The sequence below is a fragment of the Dendrobates tinctorius genome, unplaced genomic scaffold, assembly GCF_039654945.1.
Source record: "Dendrobates tinctorius isolate UK_male_01 unplaced genomic scaffold, ASM3965494v1 ptg000171l, whole genome shotgun sequence".
Taxonomy (NCBI): domain Eukaryota; kingdom Metazoa; phylum Chordata; class Amphibia; order Anura; family Dendrobatidae; genus Dendrobates; species Dendrobates tinctorius.
The window spans coordinates 21,342,157-21,363,098 of NW_027361838.1; the positions used below are offsets into that span (position 1 = coordinate 21,342,157).

The 20,942-nt window shown below is 44.0% G+C and overlaps 1 protein-coding gene across 7 annotated transcripts in view; it reads right to left on the bottom strand.

Annotated features, from left to right (window-relative positions):
• Positions 1–20,942, bottom strand: part of PPP4R1 (protein phosphatase 4 regulatory subunit 1) — a 107,362-nt gene that overhangs the window by 49,900 nt on the left and 36,520 nt on the right. For 6 of the 7 annotated variants that reach the window (XM_073550967.1, XM_073550970.1, XM_073550966.1 and 3 more), the window contains 5 exons: positions 18,788–18,895; positions 18,225–18,290; positions 17,987–18,145; positions 8,998–9,131; positions 7,802–8,316 (listed from right to left, as the gene is read on the bottom strand). In XM_073550967.1, coding sequence (XP_073407068.1) covers positions 7,802–8,316; positions 8,998–9,131; positions 17,987–18,145; positions 18,225–18,290; positions 18,788–18,895 — 982 coding nt within the window. The remainder of the gene's footprint in view (positions 1–7,801; positions 8,317–8,997; positions 9,132–17,986; positions 18,146–18,224; positions 18,291–18,787; positions 18,896–20,942) is intronic. The other variant, XM_073550965.1, reaches the window with a different exon arrangement.

A 20,942-nucleotide genomic window follows, 5' to 3' on the forward strand; every position in this document is an offset into this window, starting at 1 on the left:
TAAAACATCCTGGCCTGGTCTAGATTTCACAATGTCACATAGTATTGACAAAATGAACTTTTTGGACACCCTTGTTATAAAAGACGACATGGGTAATCTATCCACAGACCTATATGTAAAACCAACCGATCGAAATAGCCTCCTACATTACACTAGCTTTCATTCTACAAAAATGAAGAATTCCATACCAAAAACACAATTGACCAGAGTGAATAGAATTGTGTCTAATCAGACTATGAAAGAGAAACGCATGCAAGAAATGCAAGCTAAATTTGTAGAGAGGGGTTATCCCCAACATACATTGGCCCTCTCCACTACATCTAACACTTCCAATATCAGAACAAGGGATCGTATCCCTTTTGTCAATGAATACCACCCCTTAGCATACCAGATCCATAGAAGTATACGACACCACTGGCATCTCAACACAGCTCACACTAATATCAAAGAGTTCAAGGAACCGTTCCTTCCATGTTTTAGAAGACCACGTAATTTTAGGGACCTTCTCGTGAAGGCTGAAGTTGGACCATCCCCGTCCAGCACTGAATCAACGTTTTTTGCAGAATCCAAAATATGGCACATTCCCATGCTTGCAATGCACCCAGTGCAACAATGTGTTAAGAGGCAGTTCTTTTTTTCACCCACAAACTGGTAAAAGGTATGATATAAAGGGATATTTCACATGCAACACTTCATACGTGATATATTTGATTAAGTGTCCTTGTGGTTTGATTTACGTGGGTGAAGCAACCCAACCGATCAAGGATTGTATTTCAAAACATAAGTGCACGATTAGATGTAAGAACCTTTTACTGCCCGCACCTCATCACTTTGTCACAGTGGGCCATACTATAGCCCAATTAAGATATCAAGTAATTGAGCCGGTTGAATGTGCCACGCAGAGGTGGTAATCGCATTAATTTTCTAAAAAAAAGGTGAGGCTTTTTGGATTCATGAGCTCCAGACATTGACCCATAAAGGGTTAAATAGGGATTATGACATCCAATCATTTCTGTTTTGAATTATCAAGAGATATATGATGCTGTATATTTTATTCTTTCTACTTCTAATACTTTTTCCTTTTCCAGAATCTACAGCACTAAATATATGTATACCTCACGGAGATTTCTAATTACTTGCTCTTCACTGAACCACCACATCCCCAAAGTGTAATATAGAGCCGTCTGGATTATTCACAGCCGTTCTAACATGCACAGAATTCACCACTATTCACATGATATTCTGTTTTTTCCCCTTTCAAGAACGTTAGTATGGGGAAAATTTTCTCTGCTACACAGGACACTTCCTGTTAGTGGAATGCTCACAGCACTTCTGGAATGCACAGTGACGTCATCACTGAGACCTTCCACTCCCTCCTCCTGCCTGGGGATCGCATTAGGAGTGCACAGCAATGTCATTTCCGGTCTCATACTTCCTCGTCGGCCACCATCTTGGCCCCTATTTATAGAAGCCGCAGACACTGGAAAGGGCTCCTCTGACCCGCGGTGGATGCCGTGTCATTGTCCTACATGCTGCATACTGACCGGACAGGTAAGCACTTCACTCCTCCCCCTCCCCCACCGCTTTAGGACACTCTGCCTCTTTGCTCTGTCTGCTAACAAGGAGCATTTTCCATTTTGATTCCACAGACTCTGCAAAGCTTTGCCTTTTGTCCCTACTCCTGGGGGGTATGTACATTAACTCCTCCTGTCACCTCTCACAATGTACTATAGTTAATGGCATACAACAGGAGATTTTTGTCTCTCACCACACAGGACCACTTACCTTTTGGCTCTCCCCCTTTTGAGCATTATGCAAATGACAGCAGTACAAAACATACGTATGTTTGCTCTGCATTTAATGAATGATTCATCCAACTGGTATTATCTTGGTTTTTTGGGCAAAAATGCTCTTTTTAAAATATAATCATGTATGTGCTACTAATGTCTGATATGTTACGGACATCATCTGTAGCCTTCTTTGTGTCCCAGATACTCTGATTATTGTATATACTTCTGTTATTTTGATTATTTCAATTATTTTGTTTTGCAGTACTGTGATGAAGGTCAATGAGACCGAAACGTCTATACTGTATGTACTGTACATTAAAAATCACTTTCACTGGAAATCATATATACTGTGTGTGCCAAGTTTCTATATTCGTCAGGATGAGAGGCGCCAAGGCGAGGGGGCAGCGCTATTCAAATTGCGGCCTAGTAGGCCGGAGAAGCCGGGGGCTAGATTTTCGGGCCTACCCGAGGTAGGCGCCGGTGGGCGGGCCGGTGCTAGTGGGCGGCGCCATTTAAATTGCGGCCTACCAGGCCGGAAAGCCGGGGACCGCCGCTGACGCAACATCAGCGCTACTCCCGGGGGACAGGACCCGACCCCATACCTCTACTCCAGTGCTCAGCGCTGTCCGGCCATCCATGCAGGCTCTCATCCTCCAGGGCTGATGTAGCAGAGCTGGAGGAGTTCTTAAAGGGGACATGCTCAATCGATCCTCCCTATGATAGGGGGATGGAGAGCTATGGGGCTGATTCAGGGCCTACGTAAGCGCTGTCCAGTCTTCTCCGTTACGTGCGCCTGCCCTCATATTCGTGGATTACCGGACGCAAGCATCATCGCCAATGCTAGAGGAATCAGCCCCAAACGTCGCAGGAAAGTGTACGTGAAGGGTTACTCCACGTGCTTGCCTGTTGTTGGTTCGGGGGAGAGCGGGCCGTAGAAAGGAATCGTCGCCTGTCATGAACTCATTTTCTGCTCCATCAGTTGAGAGTTCCCCCTTCCGTTCTCCCTCTGGTGGTGACAGGAGGTAGTGCGGTTGGTTTAAGTGGTCGTGATCTGCCACCTGATAAGGAAGATAACGATTGGATCTCTGGAGTATCAGACTGGATATAAGACTGCCGACGCCCTATCCAGGTGCTGGTGATTCAGTCTGCTTCTCAGGTCCTGGACTTCAGCTCTCTTCCAGTCTTCTCAAGTTAAGTTATTTTTGCTAATGTTCACACTTGCGCTTGTTGGTCAATTCAGTTTTTTGTGCAATCAGCCTGCCCCTGCTGGGGCTATGCTGAAATTCCACTCCTATTAATCAGTATTTGCCAATCTGATTTTTGTCCCTTATTAGAGTGGCCTCTTTTTTGCTCTGTCTCTGAAATATTCTGAGTGCTGATATAGGTTTAGAAGTCTAGTGACTTCAGGGTTAATTTTGCTATCAGAAGTGTTGGACAATATTTTTGTAGGGTTTTTTTGGCAGATTGCAGACAGTGTCTTTCCTTTGCTGTCCTTTTTAGTTAGCCGGGCCCCATCGTTTGCTCAGCCTATTTTCCTGCCTTTGTTTGTATTTTCATCTTGTTTCACAGTCAATACATGTGGGGGGGCTGTCTTTCCTTTGGGGTCTGCTCTGGGGCAGTTAGTTAGTTTTCCTCTTTTCCTGCTTTAGGCTTATGTAGTTCTCCGGTTGTGACGAGGCGTCTAGGACCAACGTAGGAACGCTCCACGACTGCTGCTAGTTGTGCGGTTAAGATCAGGGATCTGCAATCTGCATAGTTACCAACTTCTCTGGTTTTCTGAGACTTAGCTTGTTGTCTTTTTTCCTCTTCGGTTTCCTATTCATAATAGTCGCCCCCTTCACTCCATTAAAAAATAAAAATTTACAGAAAGATTCAAAAAAAAATAAACGGTGGGGTCTGAAACCAGGCCCAAGTGCCTCCTACAGACACTAAGTATGAACTGGAGATATCTCATCCAGCTGCGGGGTGTATACTGCAGGGGAGGAGTTAACTTTTATTCTGGTTTGCTTAGTGTCCTCCTAGTGGCAGCAGCATAACACAGACTGTCTCTGTGTCCCCCAATGAGGCGTAGGAGAAATTAGTTATATTATACTCACCCAGGGGCGGTCCTGGTCCGGTTTTGGTCCGATGGGTGTCACGGTCCGGCACCTCCCATCTTCTAACGTTCTAACGGTGACATCTTCTTCTTTGCTGCCTGTCGTGGCTCCTGTGCAAAATGAGGATGAATGAACTCATGGAGATCAACATCCAACACTGCGGAGACACCATCACATGTTTCTCAACGCAGTGATTCTAGAGCAATGCTCCCATCCCTTATGGGAAATATGCAAAAACATGCAAAACACAAGCCGCGGAGACACCATCACGTGTTTCTCAACACAAGCAATGACTAGCCAGGTCTTTCCCCGGGAAGGAACAACCACGGGAAGGGCAGTCTCCAATGAAGGAAACCACCTATGCTAAAACATGGTATCCATCCACAGACAGCTGTTTCGGGGTATTGCCCCTCATCAGTGTGGAGTAGGAAACTGGCTAGTAGGAGCAATGCCTAGTAAAAGACTGAAAAATGAGGATGAATGAACTCATGGAGATCAACATCCAACACTGCAGAGACACCATCACGTTTCTTAACACAGTGATTCTAGAGCAATGCTCCCATCCCTTATGGGAAATATAATATCACAGTCTTTTACTAGGCATCCTTCCCGGGGAAAGACCTGGCTAGTCATTGCTTGCGTTGAGAAACACGTGATGGTGTCTCCGCGGCTTGTGTTTTGCGTGGTTCCTGTGCAGGCGCACTGCTCTGCCCAGTTGAGGGCAGAGCAGAATACTGCAGTGCGTAGGCGCCGGATCTGTCCCGGCGCCTGCGCACTGCAGGACTCTGTTCTGCCCTCAACAGGGCAGAGCAGTGCACCGGCGCAGGAGCCACGACAGGAAGGAAAGAAGAAGACGTCACTGTTAGAAGATGGGAGGCACCGGACCGCAACACCCATCGGACCAAGACCGGACCGCCCCCCGGTGAGTATAATTTAAATAAATTTTTCTTATCTTTCAGGTTACATCGGGGGCTTATCTACAGCATTACAGAATGCTGTAGATAAGCCATTGATGTCGGTGCTGGCAGCTGACAGGCGAAAAATAGGGTGACAGGTTCCCTTTGAGTAAATGGATGAACCATACAAACACACATACAGCAGTGTTCCCCAACTCCAGTCCTCAAGAGCCACCAACGGTTCATGTTTTCAGGATTTCCTTAGTATTACCCAGGTGATAATTGCAGAACCTGCACAGCCAATACTTCCATCACGTGCAATACTAAGGAAATCCTGAAAACATAACCTGTTGGTGGCTCCAGAGGACTGGAGTTGGGGAACATTGCCTTACAGGAACCAAGCCACTCTCAGATTTTCGTTCTCCACTGTTGGAAATATGTCTTCACATCACTAGTATTCAGCAATACTTTGCTTCAAAGCAGAACAGTCAAATCACACCTTCATATGCTGTCTGGATTATACACCACCCAATTCACAAAAGCTTTTGAAGCACTGAAAACTTCACAATAGGATATGTGGAAACACCAGATAATATAAACTGTCTTTAAGTATCTTCCAAAAGCAGGTGCTTACCAGATGAATTACAGTTGCACATAAAAAAAGGTTTTTTTTTTGTTACGATAAAATGCTTTTCTCATCACCTTTAATTGGGGAGCCACAGTAGTTAAAGGCATTTATATTGATGGGCGAATGTGAATAGTTGTGGGGGTGCACAGCTCAGTCAACCACTGAGGAGGCCGGGTACTGCACATTCGCCCCTATTTGTAGGAATAGGGGGTCCATCTGCAAACCAGAGTTCCAGCTACTATGCAGGTGATGGAGATGTACTGTTCCACGGCTAAACCCATCTGGTCGCCAACAGCACCAGTAACAGCTGATCAGCGGGGCTGCCAGGTGTCACACCGCCATTGATGAACCATGGTCTTACAGTGCGAAAACCTGCTAAAAACAAAGTTTATTAGCCATGCATTAAAAGGATCTCATGAGAGGGACAAAAGGAGTGTATAATAAAGATACGTAACTGGGGATTACTGCCCGTCTGCAAAAGACAGAAGGGAAAAATCCCTCTATTGAAAACCGATGATATTCAGAGAAAATTAGTGTAGTCAGGGGGAAAGAAAAAAAAACAAAACACTGGATCCAGTTTCTGTCACCTTCCCGACTGTATGGGTTGGTACCCTAAAGATAATGTGACAACGGAGATTCCTCTCAACGTCGACAGATCCTGGTTATCGCTAAGTCAGTCCTAGGAAGTCACAAGATTTGCATGAGACCCATGTGAAAAAAAAAAAATAAAAAAATCAGTAAATGATTTTACCATTTTGTAGACTAGTCCACCTCTAGCGGTATACATTAACATGCATAGCAAAAGGTTAGTGCTACATGTAATCCATAATTGGGTATGCTCATCCCTCATCTATTGCAGTTTCTTGGTAGAGCCCCAATATTCTTTACGGAGGTCAATTTGTAAATTACATTCTGATAGTATGGTTAGGGGAAGCTTGTTATTTTAGGAAATTTGTAAATAATTTTCCCTTGATATGATCAGCTTTCAACCCCCTATTTTTATAGACTATTGCCTTTCTGCTACCTATAAAATTTCCCCAGTTACATATATTTATTGCTATACACTGCTTTTGCCCTTTTAATGAACAGCCTGTTTAATGAATACCTAATACACCTTGTTTAGGAGAGTGCTCTTTCCCCCAATGAACAAGACAAAGGATTTTACAGTAAAAAGAAAATTCTTTTTTTTTTTATTAAATATCATAGGGGGACACAGACTGGAATGTTCAAAAGCAGCTTGCTATACATGGGAAGCAAAAAATGAGTGACCATGGATAGAGAACTGCTGCCCCTGAACTATACAAACTGGAGAGGGAATGCTAGCAGTATATGCACCCCAATTAGAACGGTCTAATCGGGAGAGAAAGTTGTCTACTCTGCAAGAAGTAGGCCTATGAAGACTGATCGAGACTATACGAGGAACAAATGTTAGAGGAGCAAGAAGAACAATGCCCCTGTTATAGAGAAAAAACCTCCTGTGTGAGACGAAGAGAGGGGAAGGATTCCTTGTTCAAGGGATCATAAAAACAAGGACGTAAATGATTAAGCACAAGATTAAAGGTCCAATGAAAGACTAAGATGAAACGGCCTAGTGGCAGTCACTGTAGCCACGCTGGCGTGCCAGTAGGACTGAAAGACGACAGTTCTTGAGAGGAATGACTTTTTTATGGGTGCTGCACTTTCAGTACAGCAGTTGGACAACTTCCCAATACTATTAAACTGCAGATTAACTCTAGATCCACAGGGTAATGGCGTTATCCAACCCGATAGCTTCCTTTTAACCACTTAAGCCCCGTCACACACAGCGATCTCACTAGCGAGATCACTGCTGAGTTACAAGTTTTGTGACACAACAGCGATCTCCCCAGCGAGATCGCTGTGTGTGACACTTAGCGACCGCCCCCCCTCCCGGGTCTCGCTGATCGTCCTCGAATGGCCTGGACATTTTTTTGATCGCTGTTCTCCCGCTGGCCAGCACGCATCGCTGCGTGTGGCAGGCGGGAGACCAGCGATCAGCGAGCTGGTAACCAAGGTAAACATCGGGTTTCTAAGCACCGCGTGTCGCTGGTGCTGATCGCTGGTGAGCCTGCCTGTTTTTGGCAGCTCACCAGCGATCATGTAGCAACACCAGCGATCCTGGCAAGGTCATATTGTTGTCGGGATCGCTGGTGCGTCGCTATGTGTGATGGGGCCTTTATTGTCAACCTAACCTCCTAGTGACAGCAGTCGCTACAACCCAGTCTGTGTCCCTCAATGACATGGATGAGAAAACATGGCTGACTACTTCAGTGAAGAGAATATAACTGGGCTGCAATATTACACAACTTGTGGATAGGTATGGCAGTGTTTTTAGAAAGAGAAAAAAAAAAAAAAGAAGCCTAAATAGATTACCTTTAACATCAGGATCATCTATGTGCGGCTCCAGGTTTTCAATCATCTCCTCCAGCTCTTTTCTGGTAGCCATAGCTATATTGGGAGAGCCGGGGGATGACACCTTGACTCCTGCCTTATCTGGGCTGTGTGCTTCAGCTTGTGAATGCCTAAGTTCCAGATCTATATCGATTTCAGGAATTGGAGTCCTCCAGTAATGGAACGAATTGAATAGCTCTTGCTCAGTAACAAGCCTCTCCTGAGATTGCAAATCTAAAGCTTTCGATGCTTCTGCATCTGGAGAACATTGTTCAAAAGAGTCAACTGAATTCTCCAAAGTGCAATGTGGAAGAAAGTCTACAGAGTGATTGGTGACCCTAAAGATTTCATCGGAAGCCAGATCATCATCCAAATTGGTGTCTAGCTTCACAGTGAAGGTAAGAGGGCTGTGGTCTGTTTCAGACCCATGTGTTGCGGCTGCATCTTCTGGGGTAGCACTCTCCGTATCTTTCAGAAGACAACTGCTCGAGGTTCTGCTAAAAGAAATACAGGGATAGCAGCATTTGACACGGAGGGAGCGAAGGGAAACAAAGTAATATTGCTGAGAAACATTATATTCTTCTTTATGCTAATGATTCCGTACCGCAGCCTGAAGGAAATCCCTTCCTCCTGTCTTCATTATAATACTACCCTCCCTCCCATTAACTTCAGTTATGGCCCCAGAATCCTGTGCCCTGCACTCCCCCTCCACAATATGTACCTCTTCCTCCCTTCTGTGGGCACTGCATTCAGGGATCTTCTGCGTAGGCGAGTCAATGACCTGCGGGGCATGCGCGCCAACAAGGTGCTCTCCCCACTTCCTCCTTGCATAATCATCGCTAGGAACCATGTGTACATAGCGATGACAATGCAAGGAGGAAGTGGGGAGAGCACCTTGTCAGTACGCATGCCAGAGGTCACTGGAGCAGATGTCGCTGAATGCAGTGCCCACAGAAGGGAGGATTAGAATATTTATAAGGGCGTAGGACTTCGGAACCACAACTGACGTGCATGGGAGGTAGTATTACAATGAGGACAGGAGGCAGGGATTTCTTCCACGCACAGCATGGCCCGGAGCCAGGAAGAAATCATTAGCATCCTTTAATATCAAAACATATAACTATGTACATTTAACGTCAATCTGTACCACCTTGCACACAAAGAACAGAAGGACATACCTCTCACTGACTTCATCTGGTTTTACATCCTCTGCGGTTTTACATTCTTCTTCCTTAAAGTATTGACCAGAACTTGATGGATTTGCAAAAGTAGAAATAAAAGGCCCAAGAGATTGAAAGGCAGCTTGGCGTACCTATATTAAAAGAACGCAATTTTAGTGGCACTTATTTTCTTAAGTACTTTCAATATGATTTTCACTTTTATTGCATAAATCAATAGTACATCTATTACAACACTGCATAGTATCAAATGTAATCAGAGAAATCTTATTCCTCCTGGATTGATTGTTCCCATTCTAAATTTATGGGTAAAATCTGCACTAAGTGAAGACAGATCTTTCCATCTCCGAGATACACACGTGGTCAAAATTGTTGGTACCCCTCAATGACAGAAAACCCCACAATGGTAACAGAAATAACTTGAATCTGACAAAAGTAATAATAAATAAAAAATATATGAAAATGAACAAATGAAAGCCAGACATTGCTTTTCAACCATGCTTCCACAGAATTTTTTAAAAATAAAACTCATGAAATAGGCCTGGAGAGAAATGATGGTACCCCCTTAACGTAATATTTTGTTGCACGATCTTTTGAGGCAATCACTGCAATCAAACGATTCCTATAACTGTTAATGAGACTTCTGCATCTCTCGACAGGTATTTTGGCCCACTCCTCAGGAGCAAACTGCTCCATTTGTCTCGTGTTTGAAGGTTGCCTTTCCCAGACGACATGTTTCAGCTCTTTCCAAAGATGCTCAATAGAATTTAGGTCAGGGCTCATAGAAGGCCACTTCAGAATGGTCCGTTTTCCTCTTAGCCATTCTTGGGTGTTTTTAGCTGTGTGTTTTGGGTCATTATCCTGATGCAAGTGTAAGGGTCGTGGCCGAGGACTCCGGCGCAACAGTGTCCTGGCCTCCCCTCACATAGACATGACAGCTTCCTGTCAGCATACCTGCAGCTCCACTCTTCTCAGGGCTTTCTGTTATGCACTGCATGTTCTCCTCAGACGATGTGGAACAAAGAGTCACAGTCCCGTTCAGCATCACAGCATCCGCTCTGTCCAGCTTCACCGTTTTTGGGAGTTCCCCTGTCTGTTTCGCCCCAGACAAAAGGGCGTCTGCCCATGTAGAAAAGTTGCCTCATAATGAGCGATCTGTTCTGCTGTACCGCTGCCAACTGTCTCAATACCATCTGTAGTGTAATCTTGTGCACTGCTATGTTCTGCGCTGCTGTGATCTGCACTGGTGTGGCCCTCAGTCCCTAGATGGCTGGGCCCGTGTCTTTAACGTTACGGAGCTGACTGCCCTGTGAGGGCGCTCCAGCCCAACTGATTCAAATCTCAGCTGTTCCTCAGCTTAATGGCCGTTAGCTCCTCCTACTTTATTTACAGGCTGAGTATGCGCTCCACCCCCATCTAGTGGCTTAACTGGGGTACTATGCTTTCCCTACAACTATAACCGTAGTTATACATAGCATTAACATAAATATACATTACACTTTTATCCCTTAAGGCAATACACAGAATAGTGTAGCAGTACCTATGTGACATACACATAATGGTAATACACATGAACGTGTAGCAGTACCAGAAAAATATGACAAAGAGATAAGATAGAACAACAACATTCTCCATTCCCTTACACAAGACCCATGACCTGTGACCGAGACCAAGCTTTCTGACACTGGGAAGCACATTTCTATCTAGAATACCTTGATATAGTCTTGAGATTTCATTGCACCCTGCTCATATACTAGACATCCTGTGCCAGATGCAGCAAAGCAGCCCCAGAACATAAGAGCCTCCTCCATGTTTCACAGTAGGGACAGTGTTCTTTTGTAGACATGCTTCATTTCTCCATCTGTGAACATAGAGCTGATGTGCTTTGCCCAAAAGTTCAATTTTTGTCTCAGCTGTCCATAGGACATTCTCACAGAAGCTTTGTGGCTTGTCAACATGTAGTTTGGCAAATTCCAGTCTGGCATTCTCACAATTTTATTTCAACAATGGTGTCCTCCTTGGTCGTCTCCCATGAAATCCACTTTGGCTCATACAACAGATGGTGTGATCTGACACTGATGTTCCTTGAGCTTGAAGTTCACCTTTAATCTGTTTAGAAGTTTTTCTAGGCTCTTTTGTTACCATTCGTATTATCTGTCTCTTTGATTTGTCATCAATCTTCCTCCTGTGGCCACATCCAGGGAGGTTGGCTACAGTCCCATGGAGCTTACATTTCTAAATAATATGTCCAACTGTAGTCACAGGAACATCAAGCTGCTTGGAGATGGTCTTATAAATTTTACCTTTAACACGTTTTTCTATAATTTTCTTTCTAATCTCCTCAGACAACTCTTTCCTTCGCTTCCTCTGGTCCATGTCGAGTGTGATACACACTATGTCACCAAACAGCACAGTGAGTATCTGTAGCCCTCTATACAGGCCCACTCACTGATTCCAAGTTTGTAGACACCAGTGATGCTAATTAGTGAACACACCTTGACTTATCATGTCCCTTTTGTCACATTATTTTCAGGAATACCATCATTTCTGTCCAGGCCTATTTCATGAGATTTATTTATTTTTATTTTTTTTAAATTCTGTGGAAGCATGGTGGAAAAGCAATGTCTGACTTTCATTTGTTCATTTCCATAGATTTTTAATTTATTATTACTTTTGTCAGATTCAAGTTGTTTCTGTCACCATTGTGGGTTTTTCTGTCATTAAAGGAAGGTACCAACAATTTTGACCACGTGTGTAGAAGCACCAACTGTCATTTCCTAAGATTCTCTGTAGAGGAGAGTGAGGAGCTAGAGGCAGACAAATATTCTGCTGCAAGTATTTCTGAAAGGACTGTTACAGTTCAAAATAAAACGGTCATTTCAGGAAAAACTTGCAGCAGAGGATGTTGGTGTCTGCCCCTAGCACCTCCTTCCTCTCCATAGAATCTTATAAGCTCCAACTGGTTTTTTTTAATCTCAATAATGGGAAAAATTTGAACGCAGATTTTACCTACCGATGAACTAAGAGAAATATCAATCCAGGCTGAAGACAGGCATATTTCTCTAAATAGATATTACAAACTTGCTTATTATCATGTGTACTATAATATATATACACATACACACACACACACACACCTTATCGTGTCTGTCTGTAACCGAAATCGCGGGCCGCTGATTGGTCGCGGCCGCCAGGCCGCAACCAACCAGCGACAGGCGCAGCTGTTTGTAACGGTAAGCTGCGCCTGTCGCTGATTGAGCGCTGTCCCCGACTGGCAGTCACGAACAATCAGCCGCAGAGATTATTCCATTAAAAATATTAAAAAAAAATTAGTATCACCGACGGCCTCCAATGTCCTTTCCACCCGCCCGGCCTTGCGGTCCCAGTAAGGCTTTGTGACTTAGACCCGCGATGACATCACTCTCACGAGAGCGCAACGTTATCAGCGGTATAAGCGGCAAAGCATTACTGGGAACGCGAGGCCAGGAGCGTGGAAAGAACATCGGAGGCCGTCGGAAGGTGCCATGGGTAACAAAAACAAAAAAACAAACATACTCACCTTCCGGCGCCCCTCAGACTATTTTCCTTCTCTCTCCAACCCGGCATCGCGGTCCCAGTAATGCTTTGCGGCTTATACCGCTGATGACGTCCCCTCTCGCGAGGGATACGTCATCTACGGTCTTTAGAGCTAAACATTACCGACACCACGGTGCCGGCCGCGTGGAGAGGAGAGCAGGGGCGGGGGGGAATGTGACAGGAGAGCAGGGGGGGGGGGGGGGTGAGGAGAGCGGGGGCATTGCTGACTGGTCGCGGACAGAGGGCCACGATGCTGACTGGTCGCGGCTACACGGAAAGGGGGGTGGGGGGGACCATGCATACCAGGATTGGGGGGGGTGAGGATACCATGCATACCAGGATTGGGGGGGGGGGGGGGGGGGTGAGGATACCATGCATACCAGGATTGGGGGGGGGGGGGTGAGGATACGAAGACTGGAAAGCATGTATTTGGAAGTCGCCTTGCTACACTTGTAAGGAGAGCTTTAAACTAGAACAACATGGGAAGGGAAGCAAAAGACCAGAAAAAGCCATACACCTGACAAATGCTATTGAGAACTCTGCTAATAGAAGTGGAAAGGAAGAACAAAGACGAAAGAATCTAATTAATAAAAATATTGGAGAAAGAGAAACCAATCACAAACTAAAATGTTTCTATACTAATGCACAAAGCATGGGCAACAAACAAGGAGAATTGGAACTACTAACACAGGAAAAGAAATATGATGTCATTGGAACCACTGAAACTTGGTGGGACAATACACATGATTGGAATACAAGGCTAGAAGGATACAACTTATTTGCAAGAAACAGACTTGATAAACGAGGAGGAGGTGTTGCATTGTATGTTAGAAACGCGTATATCTGCACAGAGATTGAAGCTTCAGAGACTGGGAGTTCTGTGGAAACTGTTTGGGTAAGAATACAAGGACAGAACAATGGAAAGGACACCATTGTAGGCATTTACTACAGGCCGCCTGTGCAAGCTGAAGATATGGATGAACTCTTTATGCATCAAATGGCCAAGTTCTCCAAAAAATATGACATAGTTGTCATGGGAGATTTCAACTATCCAGACATTTGTTGGGAATCTCTCTCAGGCAAAACTAACAGGTCAAGGAAATTCTTATCCTCTCTTGCTGACAACTTTATCTTCCAAAAGGTAGGGGAGAAAACAAGGGGAACTGCTACCTTGGATCTAATCCTTATAAACAGGGAGGAAATGGTTGAGGAGGTAAAAGTGGCTGGAACCCTAGGAGGTAGCGACCATGCTATTTTAGAATTTTGGATAACTAGAGGCGGAAGACCTGTGAAGACTCAGACGTCAAGGTTAGATTTCAGAAAGGCAGATTTTAAGGGATTCAGAAAGAGAATTGGAGGGATCCAATGGCTGGATATCCTTAAAGACAAAAATGTCCAGGAAGGATGGGAAATCTTGAAAAATGAAATTCTCAAAGCACAGTTGTTAACAATTCCGAAAAGAGGGAAGAATAGGAAGCATTTAAGGAAACCAGGATGGGTGAACACAGAACTTAAGCACATGCTAAAAAGGAAGAAAAAAATGTTTATAAAATGGAAAGAGGGAGGCATATCTAAAGAAGAATATAATGCTGTCTGCAGAATCTGCAGGGCACAAATCAGATTATCTAAAGCTGAAAATGAATTGAGGCTTGCAAGAGATGTCAAAAGCAATAATAAAGGATTCTGGGGATATGTCAAAAGTAAAAGAAAAGTCAAAGATGCTATAGGATTTTTACAGGATGAAAATGATGAAATGGTAAGACAGGATGTTGAGAAGGCTGAACTTTTAAATTCCTATTTTGCATCTGTTTTCTCTCAGAAAGGAAATGTAACACCAACTGTTATTCACTGTCCTATTAAGGGAATAGAAGAATCCAGGATATCTATAAACAGAAAGATAGTGAGGAAACACTTAGCTAACCTAAATGAATTCAAGTCTCCAGGTCCAGATGAATTACACCCCAGAGTACTGAAGGAGATAGCAGAAGAAATTTTTGAACCCCTCTCCATAATCTTTGAAAATTCTTGGAGAACAGGAGAAGTGCCAGAAGACTGGAGAAGAGCAAATGTTGTTCCTATCTTCAAAAAGGGGAAGAAGGTGGACCCAGGCAACTATAGGCCGGTGAGTCTGACTTCTATACCAGGAAAGATCTTTGAACAAATTATTAAACAACATGTAAGTCAATACCTGGATAAGAATGAAGTGATCAAACAGAGTCAGCATGGGTTTGTAACTAATAAGTCATGTCAGACTAACTTAATTTCCTTCTATGACGGTATCACTGATTGGGTGGATCAAGGAAATGCTGTAGATATAGTATATCTTGACTTCAGCAAAGCATTTGACAAAGTCTCTCATACAATCCTTATTGAAAAAATGACTAAGTATGGAATGGACAAGGCAACTGTTAGGTGGATTCATAGCTGGCTTAGTGATCGGACCCAAAGAGTGGTCGTAAATGGCTGCACATCCAGTTGGAAGAATGTCTCAAGTGGGGTACCACAGGGCTCTGTCCTGGGCCCTGTATTGTTCAACATCTTTATCAACGATTTAGATGAAGGAATTGAGGGTAAACTGATTAAATTTGCTGATGACACAAAGCTAGGAGGGATAGCTAATACTAGAGAAGAGAGAGAGAGAGGATTCAAAAAGATTTAAATAAACTGGAGAAGTGGGCAGTAACTAACAGAATGGTTTTTAACAGGGAGAAATGCAAAGTACTACATCTGGGCAATAAAAATGAAAAAAGCATATATAGAATGGGAGGAATAGGGCTAAGTGACAGCACATGTGAAAAAGACTTGGGTATACTAATAGATCACAGACTGAATATGAGTCAACAGTGTGATGCAGCAGCAAAAAAGGCAAATGCAGTTCTAGGATGTATTAACAGAAGCATACAGTCTAGATCACGTGAAGTCATTATTTCCCTCTACTCCTCTTTGGTCAGACCTCATCTGGAATAGTGTGTCCAGTTTTGGGCACCACATTTTAAAAAAGACATCAACAAACTGGAGCAAGTTCAGAAAAGAGCGACCAGAATGGTGACCGGTCTGCAAACCCTGTCTTATGAGGAAAGGTTGCAGGATTTGGGAATGTTTAGTTTGCAAAAGAGAAGACTGAGAGGAGACTTAATTGCTGTCTACAAATATCTAAAGGGCTGTCACATTGTAGAAGGATCAACTTTATTCTCATTTGCACAAGGAAAGACTAGAAGCAATGGGATGAAACTGAATGGGAGGAGACACAGATTAGATATTAGAAAAAACTTTTTGACAGTTAGAGTGATCAATGAGTGGAACAGGCTGCCACGAGAAGTGGTGAGTTCTCCTTCAATGGAAGTCTTCAAACAGAGGCTGGACAGACATCTGACTGGGATGATTTAGCGAATCCTGCTTTGAGCAGGGGGTTGGACCAGATGGCCCAGGAGGTCCCTTCCAACTCTACGATTCTATGATACCATGCATACCAGGATTGGGGGGGTGAGGATACCATGCATACCAGGATTGGGGGGGTGAGGATACCATGCATACCAGGATTGGGGGGGTGAGGATACCATGCATACCAGGATTGGGGGGGGTGAGGATACCATGCATACCAGGATTGGGGGGGGTGAGGATACCATGCATACCAGGATTGGGGGGGGGTGAGGATACCATGCATACCAGGATTGGGGGGGTGAGGGGACCATGCATACCAGGATTGGGGGGTGAGGGGACCATGCATACCAGGATTGGGGGGGGTGAGGGGACCATGCATACCAGGATTGGGGGGTGAGGGGACCATGCATACCAAGAAAGGGGGGGTGAGGATACCATGCATACCAGGATTGGGGGGTGAGGGGACCATGCATACCAGGATTGGGGGGGTGAGGGGACCATGCATACCAGGATTGGGGGGGTGAGGGGACCATGCATACCAGGTAAGGGGGGTGAGGGGACCATGCATACCAGGTAAGGGGGGTGAGGGGACCATGCATACCAGGTAAGGGGGGTGAGGGGACCATGCATACCAGGTAAGGGGGGTGAGGGGACCATGCATACCAGGATTGGGGGGTGAGGGGACCATGCATACCAGGATAGGGGGGTGAGGGGACCATGCATACCAGGATTGGGGGGAGAGGGGACCATGCATACCCCGAAAGGGGGGGTAAGAGGACCATGCATACCAGGAAAGAGGGGTGAGAGGACCATGCATACCAGGATTGGTTGGTGAGAGGACCATGCATATCAGGATTGGGGGTGAGAGAACCATACATATCAGGACTGGGGGGTGCATTATTATTTAATCTTCAAAAATAAACTGCATATATATTCTAGAATACCCGATGCGTTATAATCGGGCCACCATCTAGTTGATTAAATAATTGAAACAATGGTTATTCTTTAAGTATCTCTACATTTGGGCATAAATGTAGACACTATGTAATTACCATATGGACTGTTACCCAGTCGTCTACTGCACATGTATTCCATCATCCGTGCAAGACCTTAAGGGTCTATAAAAATAGTCTCTGGTCGCAGAGCTTGCATCATTCTAAACAGGTTAGAAACAATGGCCAGCGATTAGGTGATGTGTTCGCACGATGTGTAGTCACATCAGAAAACAGAGGGAACAAAAAAAAAAAAAAGTACTGAGCACTGTAGAGGATAAGGCAGGGCATCAAAGTATAATGAAAGTGTAGTTATTTTCGATTTAGTGCCAAATACTTATAGAATTCTGTGTCTATGCAACACTTTCAGGTTATTTTAAACTACTTTTTTAGCGTAGAGATTCCTTTTTGTTTAATACAATTAAATGGATCCAGTCACCAGATTTTCCCTATGTAAACTGCATCCATCATCACTCTGCTGTCTAATAGCACTTCTGTAATCCCTTAATACCTAAGAAAATGCCTTTTAGAATTGCTCACCTTCAAAAGCTATTTGTCCATGAGCAGTCCAATTGGTGTCTCCAAACTGTGCTCAGCACATAGTCTGTACCCGCAATAGCTTTTTATCTAGCCTTGACTGGTGTGGCTGACGTCATCCCCAGTGCCTGCTGTGCATGTGTTGCTCCTTTCTGTGGAGGCGTGGAAAATGGACAGATTGGGGATGATGCAGGAGATATCAGCCACTTCAATCAAGGCTGGTGAGACAGCGATTGCAGGGACAGGGGAGGCATTGAGCACGGTCTAGAGAAACCATTCGGCGCTGATTAGCATTTGGAGTGGCACAATTATAAAGACATTTTCTTAGGTACACAAGGAAGCTATAATCTAATGAAGAGGTTGTGGGAGTGCTATTGAAGATCATTGAAAGGTGGTGGACACAATTTATTAATGGAAAATCAGGTGACAGGTTCCCTTTCAGATTAAAAAAAAAAAAAAAGAGGACCGTCAGAGGTGTTCAAAATGCAAACCACTAAACTTACCCATCTAGATGGGTCACTTATTAAGTTAATAAAGAGGGCAGAGAGCCTAGTCCGACGAAGCTCTTGGGATGTCGCACATGACACAGCCATGAAACACTCGGCACAGGCTTTCCGTACACCCCATACATTGTCTGAGCACAGCTGGAAAAAGCGAGGTAACTGGAAAAGAGAAAAAATAAGATGTGTTACACAGTTACATAACCTATAGTCACAACCATACAACTATTATCGCACTCACCAGCATCTTCTCGGTGGCTTCTTGGCCAACAACACTGCAGATATCACCAAAATTGGCTGCACAAACCTTAATAAGGAAAAGGTACATGTTCAAAAACATTTAGCTTGTGTCTACAACAAATTGGTTTAATTAGAGTATCGGATCTCCTATCATTTTGCTTCTGGACCAACAGATTTCATTCTCCAATGCATCAAAAGATTGCAGCCAGGCACCAATGACCAAAATGCAGGTAAATGGCTGAATTGTCACACACCTGGATACCTCCCAAATTTTGTATAGGCAGCTCCCTTACCTGTAAGGGCTGAATCCTAACTGGAACATTACAGTAAGACTACCTGTTATGCCAATGTATTACTACCTTATTAAACAGATTTCCTCAGGTCCTAAATTGAACAAAACAGGTATTCACAGTGGTATTAGGGAGATGCCTCTCCTTGTAAGGCTGTGTTACATGGGACAGAATCACGCCAACTAAAACAAATTTTACTTGTGCCATATGCCAAACACAGAAAAAACACTGAAATGTGCAAAAACGAGCAAGAGTGAAAGAGGCGAGAACATACCTTACGGACATGAAACATTCTGCAGTCACAACACATTTCACAAAACCGGGGAAGTATCAGCCTCTCGGTTATATCTTTACCCACCATTGAGGCCATTTTGCACATTATCTATGGAGGAAATGATACAAAACATGGATTACAAAACACCACATAATTCTCTCTCTATAAAATATATATATTATACATATTATACATAAAAACAGCAATGGATACATTCTTCCATTCACCCACTACTTTTAATGAGACAGTTGGTGAGGATGTACAGTGCATATCCAAAATATACGGTATTTTGTTTTTCTAGATTTCCAGTTGTGCAGGAAGGAAAGGATAGATGGACTCCAGACTAAGGTAAAATAGCAGTTAAACAGCTTTAAAAGCTGGATAAGAAAAATATGGTGCAGAACAAAATCTGTCCCCACAATTTGTGAATCTTCAGGTTACATTTGCGTAAACGTACTGCCAGTTTTCACATTATGCAGCAAGGTCTCACGCTGTGACGTCCGTAAGGTTACTGCAATTTAGCGTCTGTGATAAACTTACTGACATCACCCTTTGTCACAGCAGCCGGGTTGTTGCACTACGCAGAGCGAGACCTGGCAGTGACTGCAGCTTCAGTCTACGGAGACTAGATGAAGATTGGGATAATGTGGAACCTCCATATGGACTTTGACCGACCACTATGACTTTTTTTTGGGAGGTAATAAATGGGTAAAAGTGAATGTTAGGGATTCTGTGTGAGATTATTCCCTTTCACGGGGTTAGTAATGGGGGTGTCTGGACAGACGTCTATCCATTACTAAACCTGTGCTTGATGTCAGCGGACATTACACATCTAACATCAACCCCAAAACCATTTGCCCGCTTACCAATGCACCAGGGCAATCAGGAAGAGACAAGGCTAAGCACCAAAATTGGTGCATCTATTGGATGCATCATTTCTGGGGCGGCTGAGGGCTGGTCTTATTAGGCTGGGAAAGGGCCACTATCCATGAACCTTCCCAGCCTATTAACTTCAGCCCGCATCTGACTGCTTAGCCTTTGCTGGCTATTAAAAAAATAGAGGGGACCCCAAGTCTTTAAAAAAAACAAACAAAAAAAAAAAAAGCGCAGAGCAGCACAGAATTATTGAACATTAGTCAGAGTGCAATTCGATTTTTTTTTTTAATCCGATTGAATTCATCCTATTGAAACGCATATGAGAACAAGCCCTTACAAAGGGACTGTCAGCACCGAATGACTGCTCTAACCAAGTACTCAGTGCATCGTCGTGGGGACAATCATTTAAATACACTTTCCCCCTGCTTGTTTTCCCTCAATCTCCACCCCCTCATCTTTGACTGACAGCTCTGGCTTCATAGAGTCAGTGTAGGGTGGAGATAGATGGAAAACAAGCAAGTGGGAAGGTGCATGTAAATGTTTGGCCCAGCCATGATGCACTGGGCGCCTGTACTTGGTTTGAACAGTCATTCTCTGCTGACAGGGTTCCTTTAATAGGTATGCGTCTGGCGAAAAATGTGGGTGCATAGCAGGCTGCCAGTGTCGGGGAGGGATTACAGCAGCGTTCATTGTGTAGGGAAGCAGTGGCTGTAGCTGCTCCCTGCATTGCCCTGATAGCTGGAAGCAAGTGGCTACAGGAAAGATTAAACTTACTTTTCTCCCTGTCACTTCAGTAAGGTAGCCAAATAGGTTATAAACACTATTTACCTGCAGATTAACCAGATATCTGTAGATAAATTACAGTTATTGGAGGAGGCAGGTTCTCTTTAAAAATGGAACCATTTAAATACACCTACAATGGGTACAGAAAGTATTCAGACCCCTTTAAATTTTTCACTCATTGCAGCCATTTGGTAAATTCAAAAAAGTTGATTTTTTTCTCATTAATGTACACTCTGCACCCCACCTTGACTGAAAAAAACAAACAAATGTAGAAATTTTTGCAAATTTATTAAAAAAGAAAAACTGAAATATCACATGGTCATAAGTATGCAGACCCTTTGCTCAGTATTGAGTAGAATCACCCTTTTGAGCTAGTACAGCCATGAGTCTTCTTGGGAATGATGCAACAAGTTTTTCACACCTGGATTTGGGGATCCTCTGCCATTCTTTATTGCATATCTTCTCCAGTTCCGTCAGGTTGAATGGTGAATGTTGG